At 30.9% G+C, this 22082-nt stretch overlaps 1 protein-coding gene across 1 annotated transcript; it reads right to left on the reverse strand.

Annotated features, from left to right (window-relative positions):
- Positions 1-418: 418 nt before the first annotated feature.
- On the reverse strand, positions 419-20960 carry LOC123669760 (probable G-protein coupled receptor Mth-like 3). The gene is made up of 9 exons (XM_045603351.1): positions 20003-20960; positions 17757-18004; positions 15913-16096; positions 13853-13931; positions 4649-4833; positions 4030-4222; positions 1393-1583; positions 988-1014; positions 419-555 (listed from the first exon to the last, which is right to left on the reverse strand). The coding sequence occupies exons 1-9, from the start codon at positions 20958-20960 to the stop codon at positions 419-421; spliced, it is 2202 nt and encodes a 733-aa protein (XP_045459307.1).
- Between the last annotated feature and the right edge of the window lie 1122 nt (positions 20961-22082).

The raw sequence follows: 22082 nt of genomic DNA on the forward strand, positions 1-22082 counted from the left end.
AAGTTATTATTAATCGTATATAAATAGCATATCTTGATACTTTGCCTATTTACTTAAACTACGAGTAAATTCTAACATACTCTAAAGTTAAATACGAAAATTAGGAATGAAATAATTCCATATACCTACTATACTCAAATCGTAGACCAATCTAACAAATTTTTGTAATCAAATAATCATCTTTTGGAATTATATTATCACGCATTTAAGCAAACACCTCATACAAAGGAAACAATTTAGCATGATTTACAAATCGCCCATTTTGCAAAATTAGACGATCAAAAAACACAAAGCAGATCATAGCTATGAATGACTAATTAGAAAATTATTTACTAAAATATATCATGCTATTATTTATATACTTATGACCTACAAAGTGTCATGTATTAAGCGCTCAAACGTCAGTAAAATTATATATTTAAGGTTGCTTGATGTTATTAGGTAACGATATCCGCATGTTGGTACGCTCGTCTGAACTGATAGTTCTCGACAGGAAAGTTGATGAAGTCCGACCTGATGAAGCAGCATTGTTCTGTGCATCCGGCTTCTCCAATCCTGTGATATATATTAGTAAGTTTATGTAGTTTAAGTATGTGTTTATATGACAACATAAATATAAATAAATAGGAGAAAACATATCATGCACATGAAAACCTACTTAAATGCGAAGTGGTATCAGTTAGCAGTATCAGTAAGTTGTCATCGTATTTGTTATTAATGTCATTGCGTTAGATAAACTGTAGTCTGATTAACCTATCATTGTAATCAATGATATGTCTCTGCGTTATTGTGTTAAACAAATAGCCTCTTGTGGTTTTATTTTTATGTAAATAGCAAAAAAGGAGGTGACACAGATAGCATGTGAATAAAAAAATATTTGCCGCAAATAAATGAAAAGAAAATAAAATGTTGTTACACATCTACATACAACGTCATAACTAGTATTGTTAATAACAAAATACGACACATAATAATACTAAGATATACTTGTATCAATCGGAGTCCGAGAATAACCTGGAACTGGAGAAAATATACCCTTAATGAGTAAATTAAAATACAGTCACGATATAAAAATGTAACTAATAAATGTATTATGTTGCTGGCATTTAAGCTTAGTACCGTGTAATATTAGTAAATTACATCACTGCAAAACTCGACGTGTAAAATTGCTATTAATCAAAACAGTACAATAGACTACGTGTATAACTACGTATTAGACTTCAATATAGACTTTTAATTGCTTAATTGCTTGTATTGCATAACAGCATAATATTCGATTTAAAACTCGGATAGAAAATAAATTTTCCTCTATATTTAACAACTCAAACAATTTTATACTAGACTGATAAATATTTCTGGTACCTATAAATAAATTACAAAACTCGTACTCACCGATTCGTTTTCGGATAAGATAATACAGCTTTGGCTTGACCACTAGGATTAAAAATATAAAAACTCCTTGCAACTCATTAAAAAGGTCGACGATATTCCATAGCCACTGCGGTTCAGAGACTATTGTGGAAAGAAGTTCGGAAATCCATCCCGCTCCCATGACTACCCATAACTTTCCGGTGAGAATGTATCTGTAAAAATAATATTGCTCATGATACAGTCAATCGAATTAAGCTTTTTACAATTCTATTTATAACAAAATCTTCAACTGCAATACAAACATATGTACGGACACCTATATAATATGTTTTTGATTGTTTTACATAAAACATTGTTTTTACACTCAAACAAACCCACCACATTAATATTATTATACAATATACATTAAACTAAGAGTAACATTTATTATTTGTCCATAAAATCCATTTAACGAACGCAGAGACCAATAATAATAAACTGTTAAACTGTTTTAGTACCAATTTAGACTAGTTATGTCTCTATAGAGTTAATATAAGTTTGTAGTAATTTATTTCATATTAAATCAAACGTGAATTATGTAACTTTTTATTAATATTTTTTTCTTTAAAAAGAACGTAATTTGTACCTTTTAATCAATTATAAATTAATACAATCTATTTGTATTAATGATCGTACCAAATTAAATTCTGTGCCTCCTGTGACAAGTGATATAGGTAAGTCAAATCTTCATTACATTATAACCATTTACAGAAAACCAAAAAATGATTTAAAAAATTCTAATTCGTGAAATAGAATCAACTTTGGTTTTTGTAGATTAAACCATCCTGTTTCAGTATTTATACATATGTATTTAATTTTTAAATGAAAATACAAAAAAAAAACTTTCGAGTTGAACTTTTTTTTCATTCATTAAGTACTACAATTATGTGATAAATGATACTCGTACAGTTAAATTACTTTTCCTATCTGTAACTTAGCTTTGCCTAAATTCTAGAATATTATATAATGAATTTAACGCAATTTTCCTCAATCACAAAATAAAGATACTGTTTAGATTTATTATTTTTTATTTATCACTCGTCTATTCACATAATTTACCTAAAATTTTACCACTTTACGAAAGTTTTAGCTTCAAAAAGGGAATAACTCTAGTTACATCAGTATTCACGAAAGACGCATTGAAAAATAAATGTGAGATGAAATACAATCACACATAAATTACAAGCACAAAAAATTGCGTTGCATACTTAGAATAATTGATTACTGACAAGCGGATACAACTTGACAAATATCGATATTCACGAATTTTTTATTACAGTTATATTACTTAGTACTAAAAATTATTTTCGTAACTATAGCAGGTAAACGAATTTAAATTAAACCAAAAAATTCTTTATTTATTTTTGATAATGCCCATGATCACATCACAAAAAAAGACTGTAGTACTCGACTTATATCACTTATCGTAGCAGGCACAATTTATTTAGGCTACGGTCATTGTACGTTGTTGAACTGTCCTTCACCTTAAAGGAAATAACAGTTCATTGTTCATCAGTAGATAGTTACGAAATCTTGGACTGTCTTTAGCAAGCGACGCGATACAATATAACACGAATAATACCAACTTCAAATAAAGTAAATTAATGCGATATTGTTTCCATCGCATCTGTCTGCTTGCGATAACTTAACAACTACTAAACAGACTTCATAGTGTTTTCACCAAGATAGTGATTTGTGAGAAAGGTTTGAGTACAAATTGGTTAATGTATGACGATATTAGTTGTAAATGTAGAAATATATCAACCGCCTGGGAGTTTTAATCGAAAACCTGAGATGTTAAGAAACAATGTTAGGTGTAATTATTTCGTTTATAGGACTACAGAGTCTACAGATAAGTCACGATAGCTCACTATACCCATAACATATAAAAAACGGTCACACACCTACAATGCGGTAATTGAAAAGTTATTTAGGAGGATACAGTATTAATCCTTATCAACTTAAATACGTTAGGTAATTTGGTTAAGCATTTTATACACATCTCATTGATACTTTACTTATTAAGAAATTATAAAAGTATTTGGTGCAAAACAAAGAAATTATTACAAATAAATTATTATTATTATTATTTATCGAAATAAAAATAACGCGCGTGAAAATATTTCAAACATAACTCGCTTAGCGTCCATCTCCTCTGCTTATATTCATTCTACCCGTGCAAGACTGCGGCGCATCGCTAGTTTGTAATATTATATCTATTACGACAAAAAAACAACTTGAGAGACCATCCGTCAAGATTTTTTTGGCACATCCCGTTACCCTATTTGTCGTCTAAATAGATGAGCCTAGCGTTACGACGTGGTGCAATATATCTCAAGCAATAGATTATAATTCATGAGATATTAATTATCATGGTATCACGGTAATCCGTGATAATATAAACATCTTGTACTTTAGCATTTTAGCATTTGCCGTTCATATAGTTTCCTAACAAACAGTTACGGAATAGGAAAGCTTACGTAATCCAAAGCTATCTAATACATACTATACTATACTATAATATAATTTAAAGTATATTAGTATCCCGACAAAGGTAAGGATATTCCTCTGTCAGTAAAATATATGTGATTTCCATTGTTTAATAAAATATATTCATACTTTGCCCTGTCAATTCTGAATCTCCGCTTTGCACGATCTCCAACTGAACCAGCTTGAAGGCGATGGACTTCGGATTTAACTTGGGCGCAGTGACGAGACGTGAGCAACCACAGTATAAAATTAACACAGGTTACAATACCCATCGGTACCACAAAAAATATATAGTGTGGCCAATCCGATTGCGTGTTTTGAACTAAAAAAAAAAACACAAAATTAAAAATAACAAAAACATGTAAAAGTAATAACTCTAGCTCTTTAATGCGTACTTAATAAACGTAGTAAATCCTTTTTTTGTGATTAGTTTGTATGTATATTGTATACGAAAATATCTAATAAATAAGTAGTTGTCAATTAATTATAATAATTAAAGCACCTTTCTATGACACTGTCCAACATTATTCTGTCATGCAATTATTTTATTCACATATAACTTCCATTCTATCCGTTAATATTAATAATAATATTTAAATATTGTGAAATAATAAATAATTAAAATGTTGTCAATGTAATTTTTGCGTGGAACTCATAATTGACGTCAATGGATTTTCTATCTACTACGTAATACTTCATGTGTAAACGTTAATATCTTTTCTTATTTATTATTCTTTAAAAAAAATACCTGATCCAAACCAGCAAGCACCGTTTCCAATATTGGCGTCCAAAACTGCAGAAATAGGATATCTATCCAAAAGGAACATCGTCAGGGTAAGCATCACTGCGATACTCCACGCGTAGAGAGAATACCACAAAAACCTTCGTCGTTCTGACGCGGATTTGCGAAGAGGCTGAACTGTGCGAACGCTCCTAAAATGTCACAATACATAATATTAGTTTTTCATCTACACGAAGAACTAATATTATAAGATTGTTTCTTTGATTTGAACATGGTACGAGTTACAATTATCATTTCAATCAATAGGAGTTCGGAAAATATTATTGCGTTTCTTGTGGAAGGTTACGACCTGCTGTTGACATCATGTTATAAGTCACGTAAAATCGCCCGAACCCATTTTGTGCTTTTAATAATTTACATTTATAATATCTATTTTGTTTCAAAGAAAATGAAAAACTAAGTAAATAAATAAAAATGAAAAATATTTACATACAACACAAAGCAGAGAAATTTATACGTATGAATAATAGATTATTCTTATGAATGAATTATATGTTATTCATCCATAAATTTTAATTAATTTAAGTAATACCTTTGTAACCAATACCATTAATGTAGTTTTATAGGGGAGAGCAAGAAAAGTTAAAACAAAGTCACCAGTTGCCATCAACTTGACTTTTTATAGATACAAAGGAAATATCGGCACTATTTATTGTGCTCATTTGTTAGTTAATTAAATAAGTTTCTTTTAGTATGAAAGACATATATCGTTTATTTCTAAAGTTATGAAAACTATTATAACTCTCCTCGTTCTCCCTTACCGCAAAGAATAGTTAACGATGTACGTATATAGGAATTACATTATTTTTGTTACTAACAATCATACGGTATATAATAAATATAAAATGAGGAAACAATTTCAATTAAGCGCTTATATGAATTTTGATAGTCATCAAATATCTTGACTCACAACAAAAATACTAGATTAATACATTGTGAAATTAACTTCACCATTGAAATCTTTAAACAAGAATACAAAAATAGTAAACGTCTATATTTCCCCGTGTCTAACGGGAGTAAGCAATGAATACCGACAAAATATTCACAAACGTATAAGCAGAAATAACCATCAGTTTACGCAAGCGTTAGATGAATATATATTTTTTTTGTAATTAATGAACTACCAGAGTTTGTGACGTAACCTCGAAATAGCAGGCACAAAGCTTAATATAGCAACACATATTGTTAGGTTTTTGTACATACAAAATGTTTCAAGCATTTTAAAAATGCAACGATGTGCAAATATTGAAAACTTTCTTCTTATTGGTTTTATCGTTGTTTGTTATTATATTTTGTGTTATTTGTATTTAAACATGTATTATTTCTATGTTTATTTATCAAAAAAATAAATATAATTATAACAGTCGGCTGTTACCTGTAATACAAGCATTAAGTTTCTTACTTCAGGAACCGATGACCGTGTTGTATGTTGATAAGATATTAATTTATTTATTATTTTTCTAAGTGTTAAATTTTTTTCCTTGTTCAAATATAGATACTTTTATACACATTATTGTCAACATAATTAATGGTAATTATTTACCGTAATGATGATGATGTGATTTAACTTAACTTTTTTAATTCACAATGACTACCTACTTTAATAAGAAGTTTTAAGTTGGTCGAAAATCCCTAATATTAACACTACGCCTTAAACGAATTTTAGATTTTTAAGTATTCTTATTTATGGTATATAATCTGAATCGATTTAAAAAAAAGGAATTAACTTAATAAATTAAGCAGGTGAACAATTAAGTAACTCCTGTCTTTATATAGCAATTTGACTTCAGATAACCCAATGAACATTTGTTTTTTAAGCTTGTTTTTTCTATTTTTTTTCTGATAACCCAATTCAAAGATATGCTTAATGGAATAAAAATCGTTAAGGAACATTCGTAAACAGCAAAACAACAACAAGTAATAAATTCCCTGATTTCCATATCGTATAATGTGTACCTACTTCTTTTCCGTGACATTATTCTTCAACATCGTTTGGTACAAAATTTGAATACCCTCGCTCTACTTAATTAAAAGAAATTTATGAAAATTGGAATAATACGGTTAAAGTTCTGTGTGGTTTAGTGGTTATACTCGTACACAAATAAAAAAATATCGATTTAATACCTCTAATATTGTATACATATTTCAGGACCTTAACTAGGTATAATTTAACTTAAGGCTTTGTATTAAGGTTAGATAATGTTTTGTTGTATGGTTTTAAGGAATTTAATGAAGAAATGAAAGAAAGATGGAATTTAATGAAAATATATGGTAATGCTATAAATTGTACCAAAGGCTGTATCACATCAATATATTTTTACTACCTTCCCCCACAGTTTACGGATATTAACCACTAAATGATACGGAAAGCTTTGAGATTATTATCTGATAGTGGACAAATAAGCGATAACGAAGTGTAGATAAAGTAGCACTTTTGCTTATTGGTTAATTATAACTATCGATCAGTCACAATAAAAATGGAATTTTAAATAATATTTGTCGCTTTACTAATTATTTTAAAAAACAATGTAACCATTCCAACACCAACACCAACCAACCAATGGATCCAAATAATTTTGAGGCATATCGGAACTTACATTCCGTTATCCGTACTTATAAAAAACATCGTACTTCTTATTTTTACACTGTATTTTTATTTTGATCTATTATGCTGTTACGAAAGAGCAGCATTGAACGAGAACAACATTACCTGAATATTCACATTGAAGGTATCGCTACTGTAAACAATTAAACACGAACGTTAACATACACCAAATGTTTTAGCATTTATTAATTTTATGATACAAATTTCCATGTGTCAAACATGATTTAATTTTAGCTCGACGTTTTATTTGACCTATTCAAATAAACATGTAGTAATATCCTATAATTCCCCACTGGCACTGACGTTTGTTAATTAGAGCTTTTAGAGTCACGCCCATTTTATGGCTAATATGTAAGGTGAGTTCGTCTTTTACTACGTCAACTTCAATATTTAGCTAATTTTTTACGTTTAATTAATATGTGTTTGTTATGTAAATGTCCGTCGTGTTTTTCGGCACCAAATTATATATTTATGTAAAAATTATGGCTCATTTTTTACTTTTAAACACACCAGGTTTAACGGAAAATAACGAATTCATAAGATCTAAATACCCTTATAACTGTTTAAAAAGTGCTAATAATAATAATAAATTCTTTATTTTATTATAAGTATTTTAATGTAGACATTTGTATGTAAGTTTATTATACATCTACACCACCTACCCAATTTAGATAATAAGTTTCCTTTCTATGTATGGGTTGTCTGGAAGAAATGGCTAATTAGCCATAAGTCCGGCCATTGTACTTCCCTGTCTGTAACTATCTTTATGCTTTGTTTGTAATATATTTGTGATGTACAATAAAGTATAAATAATAATAATAATAAAAAGTTAATTATATTTAATTTTGTAATAATATTGAATGCAGTCAGTTTCGAAAGAAATCTTTGTTATTGAAGCACAGAAAAAGACCAAGAAAAATCGGTAGAGATTATGAATTCTAATATTTAACTTTTTATGTACGAACACGCAATTCCTTAAAGAGTAGACTTATGTTACTAATAATCTATACGATACGATGCCTATTTAAAAATGTAATGTAAAAATGTAATGTTAATAAATTCGAAATTTAAATTGATTAATTAAAACAGGAAAATGCCTTTATTTTTTACAAATATTGGTTGATTATAATAAATATATAGGCTATGTGGTTACGGCAGCAAAGAATATAGTCACCCCCTCTCTTTCCCTGGGTGTCGTAAGAGGCGACTAAAGCCGACCGATGGCGGGATAAGCATCCAACTGCTGCATCCAACTGCTGGCTTTGAAATACATAAACCGAAGGCGGGCAGCAGCGTCTTCGGTGCGACAAAGCCAGCCCTGCGGTCAAAAATCCGCCTGCCCAGCGTGGTGGCTATGGACAAAACACGTGAGTTCACGCCATTTTTAGCGCAAACTTGCAGAGGCCTATGCGGAGCAGTGGACTGCGATAGGCTGATGTATGTGTGTGTATAATAAATGAATGTATATATGAATGACCTGAATGAGGTAATGTTATTTAACAACCACTCTAGTGTAGTGATGCGTATAGTCGCATAAAACACCGAAGTTTTGCGGGTTCGATTCCCGCTCAGGCTGGATATTTGTATACGTACAAATATTTCTTTTCGGTTTGGATGCCTGTCCTTGTGGGTCTCCCCACCGTGACTCGGAGAGCACGTTAAGCTATCGGTCCCGGTTGTTATCATAAATATCTGATAGCGATCGTTACTTATGGTATGGAACATATCCGCCAATTATTTACATACATATTACATGTATTTACATAACCTTATGTACGTACTAAATACCTATTTCTTAAATCAAGTAAAACCTTATATTTAATAAAATAATGAAACCATTATTTTATGTACCTATTGTATTGTATACTTCCAAACTTGAACACTTTTAAAGGGATGTATTTTTATTCGTTATATACTATACGCATGTTATGTAATATGTTATTTATCATTTCAACAATTATCATTTATATTAGCGTCTTACTATAAAACTTGTACCTAGTCCAGCCATAAGTTCTGTTACAAATGAAAATGCATTTTTTTTCAATGAAGTAATGTTATATTATTAAAATTTATACCTACATATTTGTTAACGTCTCAGCAAAAAATAAAAAAATATTTTATTTGAAATGGCCACCTTTAGCTTTTGTACAGGCCTTTAATCTGTTTGGCCTCGAATCTATGGATTTACGCACTGTTTCCAAGGGAAATTTCGCCCCTGCTTGCTCCAAAGATTTTTTAAGAGACTCAATGTCGCCGTGTCGTTTAGAGCAGGCAATGTCCTCTAAAACTGACCAAATTTGAAGTCTACAGGGTTGAGGTCTGGGCTAGATAAGGACCAGTCTTCAATTCTTATAAAGTCTGGAACGTTGGTTTCAAGCCAGGCGCAGAGTCCTGCTGGAAGGTCCGCGGTATATTTTTAAAAAATGTATTGCTGAGAGGTTTCACAACATGATCCAAGACTTTATCTTGCTACACTTTGGCTGACGTTTTCACTCCTTTTTCACAAAAATGTATCAATAATCATCGGTAAAGAGGATATTTCTGTGCCTTTCACCTGCGTATCGCGACGGAAGGCGTTTTGATCGATCCACTCTCTTTAATTGTAAAGATTGATTTAGGGCATGTCCTGTATATCGGCGATAAGCACCGAGCTTCAGGTCTTGTTTTATAATACGCGACAGAGTCCTAGCGGGAATCTTCATTTCTCGCGATAAGATTTTTTGCTTCCTTTTTTTCTTTTTTTTATGTCACTAGGTCGGCAAACAAGCGCACGGCTCACCTGATGGTAAGCGATTACCGTAGCTTATAGACACCTGCAACACCAGAAGCATCGCAAGCGCGTTGCCGACCCAATCCCCAATCCCCCCAGGAGCTCTGGTCACCTTACTCACCAACAGGAACACAATACTGCTTGAAAACAGTATTATTTTGCTGTGATCTTCTGTAAGGTCGAGGTATTACCCCAGTCGGGCTGCTCCATATTTTGAGCAGGAAATTCCTGCTGTGCCCTACCTCAGTTAAAATGGGGTTCCTAATGAGGTTTCGACGAATTCTGGCTTTAACAGCATTAACAGCCTTTGTAGTTCTAACAACACGTGGCCGCCCCGATCTTTTCTGGTCTTCGACAGACGAAGTGTTGCTGTATCTGTTGATAGTACGATACACGAACATACGGCTGATACCAAGCTTTTGAAGTGTCTGGAATATGATCGACAGCTCCATATCCACTTTGTGCAAGGCGATCACTGCAATCCTATTATTAACACCCCATTCCATATTGTAATTTGATATTGAACACGAAAAAATATGTGAAATGGCACAAAATCGAAATAAGTTTATAATTTAAAATAATATACGTGTTCGAATTTCAAAATAATTAAAAAGTTGAAATAAAAAGTTTTGATGTAACAGTTTTTATGGCCAGACTAGTTACATATGTTGGTAACTACCTCTATTTTTCTTGCTCATTTACAAAACTACTAAGATATAATATTATTATTTTAGAAACTATTTGTTGAAGAACTATGGAATATGTGTAATTCGTAGCGATATTTTATTCATAGAAAAGTAATGTTATTGTAAGGATATCTGTGTATAATGTATATCTGAATATAAATGAGCTCCTCACGACATTGCATTAAAATTTATGAAAATAACCTATAATTTTAATTTTGGTTTTGTAATTTTTAAAGCAAATACTTAATGAGTGTTTTATTTACGATTGACGAAAATTGGCTTCATCCAATACTAGAAAATATTTCTGCCAGTGTAATCGGATTTAATTCTCTTTCCGTCTTTCTACTTTTCCGTAAATGTCTTGTAAATAAATAATCTTGTAAATGAATAAAGTTAATATAAAATCGTAAAACTATCTTCGTCACTACAATTATTTGGTTGGTCCTACATTCATACAAAAAATTCAACCTTCATTGAGCAACAAGAAAAACTGTATATATATACAGGGTGTCCGGTAAAGAGTACGACAAAAAAAAGAGGGAGCTAGATGAAAGGCTGACCTACAACATATTAAAAAATAACCCTAGTAAAAGTTTCACCGTTTTTAAGATATTAATTTTTTTGTACTTTTTTGGAAAAAAGACATTTTCTTATCTTTTTTTTGTTGCTGTGCCTAAAAAAACTACATATTGTTTTTATTTTTATGTCAAATACTCTCAAGCGGTTGATTTATTATTTCAAATATCATTTTCGGTAGACACAGTCATGGAACGTCGACAAAAGGAATTAATACTTTGTATTTTAGTTTTTGAAAATTGATTTACTCAACTTTGGTCTCCAGCCCTGAAAAAAAAATGTACTAGACTGCTACTGTCTATTGTAGAAATAAATTACCTGTTTTATTGGGAATTTAGAAAGGTATAACAATCGTACCTATTTTCAAAAGTAAAAAAGTTAGAGCATTTTTTCTGCCGTAAGGGAGAGTTTACGAATAACGAGTAAATTTGATCAATAATTTAATTTCAATGTTTAGCAGTGTTATTACTGAAAACTTAAGTCAATTTAAGATTTCTTTGAGATTTAAGATAACATTTAATGTATTTTTGTTATTTTCGGTATTAAAAGTAATGAATTAAACGGTATATTACTCAAATGAATCAGTGCGCAGTGAATGTGCTCAAAAGAGTTTAGGTAACTAAATGTGTGTTTTATTTAACTTTTCTTTTAGTTACCTAAACTCTTTTGAGCACATTCACTGCGCACTGATTCATTTGAGTAATATACCGTTTAATTCATTACTTTTAATACCGAAAATAACAAAAATACATTAAATGTTATCTTAAATCTCAAAGAAATCTTAAATTGACTTAAGTTTTCAGTAATAACACTGCTAAACATTGAAATTAAATTATTGATCAAATTTACTCGTTATTCGTAAACTCTCCCTTACGGCAGTAAAAATGCTCTAACTTTTTTACTTTTGAAAATAGGTACGATTGTTATACCTTTCTAAATTCCCAATAAAACAGGTAATTTATTTCTACAATAGACAGTAGCAGTCTAGTACATTTTTTTTTCAGGGCTGGAGACCAAAGTTGAGTAAATCAATTTTCAAAAACTAAAATACAAAGTATTAATTCCTTTTGTCGACGTTCCATGACTGTGTCTACCGAAAATGATACATGAAATAATAAATCAACCGCTTGAGAGTATTTGACATAAAAATAAAAACAATATGTAGTTTTTTTTTAGGCACAGCAACAAAAAAAAGATAAGAAAATGTCTTTTTTCCAAAAAAGTACAAAAAAATTAATATCTTAAAAACGGTGAAACTTTTACTAGGGCTATTTTTTAATATGTTGTAGGTCAGCCTTTCATCTACCTCCCCCTTTTTTTTGTCGTACTCTTTACCGGACACCCTGTATATATATATATATATATATATATATATATATATATATATATATATATATATACCTACACGCAAGCTATATCAAAAACAAGCAACCAATCAAACACTACAAATACACAAAGGGTATTTATTATGTTATGATTAATTTTCTCGGTAATATTAGTATTCGACACAGATTCTTATCAATAAGACTGTTAACATTAAACATATTGCTATAGACGCAACGGTCAAACATTTATTAATTTTGTAAGTAGGTACATTTACTTGTCTCGTCTAGTACTAGGCGTGGATCTACCATAGTCACAAGGGTGTGAGAACAGATTATCGTGAATCTCGCACTAAGGGAGTGGGGGCACGAATCGATGACACAATTACTTAGGTAATATTTGTGCCGCTAGAACGATCAAAAGCAAAATGTCTTCTTTGCATTAGATAAATAGTTAATCTAATCCGAAGATGAAAAGTACAAAAAAAAATCATAACTAATTTAGCTTGATGCTAATAAGATGAGCTATGATTTTTTTTTTGTAGTATATATAATATACCTTATTGAGCTATACAGTATATATTATATAGCTCAATCATCTTGCAGCTTACACAATACATTGATGCAATCAAAGCAGCGTTGAGTATATTAAGGTGTTAGATCTTGATGTAAATTACTTGCACTCTAACATTTGCACTGTCTCATAATTCTATAATTAAATCGCATACGCTTATCATATGAAGAAGTTCTGCAGATTTACTAAGAAACGACTCTGACAAACGTAAACACATCACTAACTATATTGCTAACAATTTCGTAAAATTTACGGAGAAAAAACGTGAACCGTTGATCTCTACGTTGAAGCTACGTACTAAGGAACGTTGGGCGTATTCAGTTAAAATACTATTACAGCGAACACTAAGCTGTTTCAATAATCATACGCGTACAAAATATTATTATATCTAGTAAAGCTTTAATATTAACTTAAAAAGTTAAAATATAAACAATCGATAACTATAAATAATACCTATATGTTTTATATATATAATAATAGCTATACGTTTTAAACATAAATTAATTGAGTTTTTCTATGTGAAGTTAAAATTAATTCTGTTGAATGTATTTAAAAGCGATTATGATTATTCAGATTAATGTTTACATTACAAGCTTAAGATTGCAAACTTATCTTACCCAAATGTGTACCAGATGTCGAAGCACATGACGTTGAGCCAAGAGAACGCCGCAACAAATCCAAAGTATATGCCGTACCCTGAACAAACAATGAACAAACCATAACCAAACTGTAAAATCAAATATATTATATATAATAATTTATCTCGATATTTTACAATATTATACAAATTTACAATTTACAACTCAAGAACTAAATATTTAAAATCAAATTGAACTTATCTTAAGCACTTCATCTTGTTAAATATTCGTTAATATATATATATATTTCAATCGCATATTTACTAGCATAAGTAGCATCTATTGTTTTATTAACGTAATAATATTTACATATATATGTATAATCATTACATATACATTTATGAAATATAAATACACATCGTTGAATAAGTAAAAAATAAATCTCTCTGAATGATTTCAGGGGACTCTACATATAGATCTGACGCATTTTTATGTGTTATCAAGAATTATTTCGCGTACATTGCGAGTTATATCATACTGTAAGACTATTATTCATCATTGAGACCATGAAAACGTGATAAGCTAAAAATTGTTAAAAATATAAATATCATTCATTGTGTCGACAATTTGTGCCTTTAATTTTACAACAACATGACATAGCCGCTTTTAATACGAAAATAACACAAGAAACATTTATAATATATATTTTTATTCGCTTTACACATCTATCTCATGTTAAGAAAACCAAAACTAAAGTATAATGTAATTTTTTTTTGTAAAAACATGCGAACTTATATACAATTGTTTGTCACATTTAGCTCAGTCAATTGTTTCTATCCCCTTTACTAAAACAGAGCCTTCACCGGCAGATGGCATTAAAATTGCATTGTCTTATATATGCCGCAATTATTCTTAATCGACACACAGCGATTAAATTTGTTGTAATATATACATTAGGTATATAATTTCACTATTTGATAACTTTGAAAAGAAATTCTTAAATAGTTGATAGTATTATTTCGTAAAAACTGCACTGAAACTTGTTACAAATATAAATTCTTCATCCTCGTATATTTTAACTATTTTTATATGACATAATAAATTGTCGCCAATTTTATATGACGTTACCTCACACGCGCGCAGAAAATCTTAAATTTAAATTATTACGAGTACATTGAATGTTACGTTTGTAAGCTAATGTAGTTATTTCGAAATGGCGTCATAGCAAATATGACAATCCTAACAAGTTCAATATTTAAACGAAATCGAAGTATACTTAAGGTTGTTATGGTAATGACCACATGAGTTTAAAATATAAAACAAAGAAATAACGTGTTGGTCAAAATTTTTGTATGGAACAAAATAATGACAAACTACTAACTACATCATATATACCTATACTTTACCTATATTTTTGGAAAATGATAGAATCACGTATCGTCGTCGCAGATTATACTTACTAGAAACAAGAAAATAATGCAGGTATGAACCAATCCATTTAATGTCAAATTTATGACGATTATTGGAATTAATAAAGCATGAAAGTAAAACAGAGATATTTTTGTTTCTAAATAATGAAAAGGAAGGCTCTGTACTTCATTTAATAAAGATTGCTTATTCCTATAATAAAATATTAAAACCATTTTCACTTATTATTTTGTTATCCCTTCACACAATGTTTTAACAGCTGCTTTGCTTTAAGATTACGCATCCTATTCATAAATCTTAACACAGCTTGTGAATTCTAAAACCGTATTTTAATAAACGTATTTAAATAAACTCGCTTGTTACATTTTCATGTTTCAATCTTCTAAAATTGCATCATAATGGTAAGTCGGGCTGTCTACTTCATCCGCAGACTTCCTGCACTGTTAGTGTTGTTTACACAATCTTAACACCGCTTATAAATTCTAAAGCAATATTTTGATAAAATATTAACAAACTCTTTTAATACACAATTCCTAGTCCCAATTATCTATAAATGCATCATATTTACCTCCCTAATTTTCTAATTCATAGTTAAACTTGCTACAGTATAAACAGTGTAGGGTTGTCCCTACAGTTTACTATACTGAAAAAAAATATTTATAGTAACTTACCCAATAGTGTACAAAGTCGATAGTCCTCTACGGCGCTGTGCTGTACTCGGGCGAGGCAAGCGCAGGCGAGCAGCATCATGCTGACGTGACAGATCAGAGTGCGACCATGCAGGTTCCTCAGCTCCGGCAAGACGGAGTACACGATCAAGGTCAATGCAAGACAAACGCTTGATATTGTTATTATCTAAAAACATATTTACTTTTTATGAAAGCTCTTCGAATTCTGTTAAATATTAGAAATTGGTATTGTCCCATGGCAACCGTATTTTTTATTCGAATACAGTACAAGTCAAAAGGAGTATTATAACTCAGAGATTTAATGGTAATTTAGACCAATATAATATGTTGTTACTGTTTGGCACTACAAAATTTAAAGAAAAAATAAATTATCATCTTTAAATTTAATGCCTTATTTTCTTCTGAGTTGTTGCTACTGTTAGATCGTTCTCTTTTATTGTTACATTAACAGGATAACTTTGCATGTTGTGTTTGCTTTAATATGGTTGTACATTTAGAAATGTAGTATATGCTAAAATTAATATTGTAATGTATCATAAATGTAACAACTGTTAGCAAACCTTAATAAGTAAATAAATAAATAAATGACAAATCGTAACAAACTTAAATTATTTCTCGACTCGTTGGAAGGATCCATTCACAACGTTACAAGTAAAACACGACTGAGGGGTTTAGACTTATGTTTAGTGACATAAAAGAAATTGTATTTAAAACATTAATTGGAAATGCATGTCTGCGAAACAAAACGAAAAAAAAAACGAAAAATAAATAAATAAAACTGGCCTCAAAGAAGTTCAATGACCATCGCAAAACGATTTTCCTTTAAAAAAAAGATAAAATAGACATATAGAAACAGAAACAGTCAAAATATAAGGCGATTACAAAATCTGTACCAGCTTTTTTACCTCAATTACGTTTTTGCAATTTATAAATAAGTAATAGATTCAAAAAAAAAAGAAACAAATTTCAAATAACTATTACTTTTACCTACACTTTTGGCCACGTTACAATCAGCTAGTTAGTATTTATACTTGATTTTTATTCAGACCGTATGTTTTATGTTTTGTAGATGTACATACGCTACATTACTATACAATTCGCTCAAATCTAGTGATCATATCTCATCTTTTAGATTTTATGTAAATATGTAATATTGTAAATTTATAATATCAAAGAAGATCTATCAAGGCCAATATAAAATTAAACTAAAAATATTCCTATTTATAAAAAAGGTTTTACTAAGTGGTTAATATAAATATTACGGACGCGAAAGATTGAAGGAAGACGGATTGATGTTTGTTACTATTTCGTGCTAAAACTACCGAACGGTGGTATTAAATGAAATTTTAAAATGGAGATTAAAATGAAAATCCAAATTAGAAGATTTTATAATTAGAACATTTATTGCTTCCTTTCCTAAGCATTTTAAAAATTTCCAAGAGATCGAGAGTTACGTGGTAAATGTCCGGAAGTGAGCAACTGATTCATAAATTTAACATTATTATCCATATGTCGTTAGTGAAACAAAAGCTATCGAAATCGAATATTTGCTTTTATCAATAGTAAACCATAAACTTTTTTTAGAAAATAAACACAGAAAAAGTAATTACTTAATATATATAGTAGAAAACGTGAGTAGCCCACTCACGTTTTCTACAAGCCAGCCAAATTACAAGTAAATTGATGTGTATTTTACAAAATATTAATTTATGGCAATACGTTAGCTCGTAAACAAGATATACTTAGTTGCATACAATAATATGACATACTGTATATATATATCGTATATTAGTAAATTCAATCAAATATTTACCCATTATACTTACTACAAAAGAAACGCGAAAATCCTTAGTTAGTGTGGCTGGCAAAAAGCACAAAACGCCACTGACGATGACGTCATTATGTTCAGGGCATTCCCGCCGATCGAACATCTCTAGACAATAATTGTGCGTAAGAGTCGTAGGAGTCTCCAGGTAGGAATTACGAGTTAAATGATGCTGATCTTGAGGAAGTGACGTATTAAGCCCGTATCTCCCAGCGGGACATTGCAAGCCTATTCTCACACCCATTACGTCTGAAACAAATATTAAAAAGTGTTTAACGGTTTTTTTTTTTAATTTCATATTTTGCGTGTACCTAAACAAAATGTTGACTATCACAGACTATCACAGCTTGGCTGTATAAGGTATATAGGTATATATATTTGATTAAATATTAGATTCTATCTAAAGGACTAATAAAATTAAAAGCTATAAATTTTCTCACTAGACTTTCGAACATAAAACAAACTTGACTTAAAACCAAATTAATTTACGCTTCAGTCTGTAATATCCCACAGCTGAGCATAGGTCTCTTTCCCCATGTAGGAGGATCAGAGCTTTATTCACCACGCTGCTCCAATGCGGGTTGGGGGATATATTACCTACTATAAGTAACGATCGCTATCGGGTGTACATGATAACAACCGGGACCGACAGCTTAACATGCTCTCCGAGGCTCCACAAGGACTAACAACCAGACAAGAAATAAATAGTTGTATAAACACAAATATTTACTGCAAGCGGGAATCGAACCCGCGGCTGTCTGTGTTTAGGCGCTGCCGACACGGCACACGCACCATTACACTAGAGCGGTCGTCTTAATAATTTATCAAGAAGGAATAGAGAAATTAATTATTTATCACCTCCAAATTAACGATTCGACTTCATTCTATAAAAAATGTTATCCAGGCATCCGAAAATCGATAAAAATACTTTTATTATAACTAGTTTTATAAAAGTTTACTTGTAATTACATTGGGCTTTTTTAAACGTAACAAAAAGCGACAATTGGTTATCACTTTAATCCTGAACTAAAATTAAAAATAACTCTTTATGTTGTGTAATATATTTGCAATTATATAGATAATTTATTGTAATAACATTTTTAGAACTATATGAATATGAAACTTGTCTATTATCAACACAATAAAATAAAAAAGCGGAAGAGTTCGCTTGTTTAATAACTCTTATCTTAATGTTCTGAGTCTTGATTTTAAGAAATATTTTCTTTTTTTGTTAAAAAACACTGTCGATTGCAAATAAAAAAATATTAAAAATAATGAACACACAGACATTTTTCGATTCAAAGGCTTTAAATTTATAGTTCTTACTTATTTAATTTTGCCTATATCTTATGTTTATACGATTTGAAATTTATTGTACGACCTAATAAAATAATAATAATTGATGTCAATAAGTTATAAGGAATATGAATCCGTGCCTTTTGATATGATTGTGTGTTTTTAACGTGGTGCTATCAAAATAATAAAGGATTTTTTGGTTTTCTTCAAATTCGTCTAACTGCTATGGTTACGTAAATATTATTTTGTGAAAAGTAATAAAACATTCGTGAATATCGATATTGGTTAAATTACCCGTTTGTCAGTAACCAATCACTCACAATTTAATGCTATTTTCCGTGCTTTGTGAATTATGTACGATTGGTTGTATTGAAATTTAAAAATTAATTTCAGAAACCAAAAAATTTCGTTATTTGCTAAAATTCAAATATATTATGTGCATGGTAGAGTTATAACAAAAAAAAAATTAAAAATGATCACATGATATAGATTTTAATTTTTGGTTCAGGATAAATACAACTGCATAAGTATCATTTATCACATTTAAGCACTTAAGCACTTAATTTAAAAAAAATATACACCTCAAAATTTTGATTCGTAAACTACCTTAAAAATTAAATTTATAGTGAAAGAAAAGGTTTTTCTCTACAATCTTTTGTAGAGAAAAATATTCTCTCATTATGATACTATTCGAACCCAATTGAAGTATATATTTTTAACTCTTAAAATTAAACTGTGACGAAGTCCAATAACAATTATTCATTTATCTGTAATTATTTATTAAGAAAATAGTTTATCAAATCAAGAGTGATGCATTTTCTAGGCAAGCGCGCACCATCTTAGGCTGCATCTTCCCTTACTATCAGGTGAGATCGCAGTCAAACGCTGGTCTATATATTTAAAAAATATTTTTTTTTTTATTGTATATGTTATGTGTGATGGTTAACTCACCGAATATATTTTCATATTCTCTTTGTAATGGGTCTAAATAGGTAGAAATATTAAAACGAGCGTCGTCATCTTCATTTGGAACACATACACTAGCATAGCTCCCGCAGCGGCGAAGTTTAAAATGTTGTCCAGCTGGACAACATTTTCTTACACAATAAGCGCTAAACGTATCGCAGTTCCGTGTACAAACTTGTGCTATGACTCTACGAGTACCATGTTCTTGATCCATACACCATTCTCCTCGCATTAACCTGCTGTCTTTTTCTCCACTTCTACTTAAAGCAAATAAAGTACTGCCTTCTACAGATAATATAAAGGCACTTTCATATAACTCCACGGCGTATTCATCAAATTTGCATGGTAGACCATAATCTGTTTCATATATGTGACCAGAGCTTAAATCAAGTTGATGAGGTAACCAATTTTTGTTATTTTGTTTATTATTTAGTCGACATTCGTGGTATTTTGTGTCAAAACTCTGACCTCTGGGACAACATTTACGAAATGCGTGTATCTTTAATTTAGGTTCACTTACGATTACATTATCACTTTGATTACAAGACAATGCGACTGTTTTCGGTACATTTTGTTTTAAAGTACCATTAACGACTTCAGCAACAAGCATGTCATAGCAAATATTTTCCTTTGGCAATGTTTCCGTTTCGGCAATACTTACTGTAACCATTTGCAATTCATCACAGTCCTTAGGAAGACCATTTTTGACCAGCACACTACTTCTGACATAGAGGGGTTCACTTACTATACCATAAATTTCCTCTAAAATCACACCATCGTGACACTCATATAGTTCACTAAGTGTCTCATTAACTTCAGTCACTTTAATTAAACTTTGATTTTCAGGACAACACTTACGAAATATTAATTTTTGTTTATCACTTATTTTTATATCTTCCGCCTCTGCAATCACAATTATTGAGGCTAAAAACAAAACCCACATCATGAATACGCAACAAAAGTCAATGATTTTTGTAAATAAATAAACTATAACAGGTGGAGAACATCTATCATCTCGGAACCAATAGTTTATTTAAAAGAAAAATAAGAAACGTGCGTCGTGGTTCGTCTACGACGCGTGAATGAAGCCGGCTTCAAAGCTCCTATGATGAGTATTGCTTGCGGAGGCTGCAGCGCCCTTGAAGTTGTTGACTCGACTTCCCGCTCTTCCCCCACTAAAGCCGTATTCGCAAAATTTACACACACAATCACTGTATCTATATCGTAATACATCTAGTTCTGACTACAACATCGTTCGGTCTAAGATATGCATAACACAACGTTCTATCCTATTTCAGACAGCACACTACACGCTATCGCTCAAGATATAGGTTAAAGAATACTACGACTAACCGCTTGAATTATACGATACGTGGAATCATAAGTATTGCGACAAATATGACGATTCAATCGTTATCAAATGTTGATAATCTCCAAACGACCGATTGGATTCTATGAAATTAAAGTAAATAGTACCTATAAACGAGTAAAATGTCAACAAAGTTTGTTTATTTTTGGTGGCGATTTATTCAATACGCAATTGTAAGTTAGTAAAAATAATTGCGTTTGTTCTCAAACAAAAACCGACTTCAATTTAAGTACATCAGTAGGCTTCGTACAATACACATTAATACAGATAACTCGAAAACTATTTGTAATCTCGTTCATATTTACATTGGATCACTTGACAAGATGCTGATTTGTTGTGTGGTTACGGCAATGAAGACTATAGCCACCCCCTCTCTTCCCGTGGTGTCGTGAGAGGCGACTAAGGGATAACACAGTTCCACTACCACCTTGGAACTCAAAAAGTTGACCAATGGTGGAATAACCATCCAACTGCTGGCTTTGAAATGCACAGGCCGAAGACGGGCAGCAGCGTCTTCGGTGCGACAAAACTAGCCCTGCGGTCACCAACCCGCCTGCTCAGCGTGGTTACTATGACATAACACATGAGTCACGCCATTTTCGGCGCCAACTTGTGGAGGCCTATGTCATGCAGTGGATTGCGATAGTCTAGAGTATTGTAGTCCATAGGCTGAAGTGATGATGATGATGATGATGA

This window comes from Melitaea cinxia, chromosome 3 (genome assembly GCF_905220565.1).
Source record: "Melitaea cinxia chromosome 3, ilMelCinx1.1, whole genome shotgun sequence".
NCBI lineage: Eukaryota > Metazoa > Arthropoda > Insecta > Lepidoptera > Nymphalidae > Melitaea > Melitaea cinxia.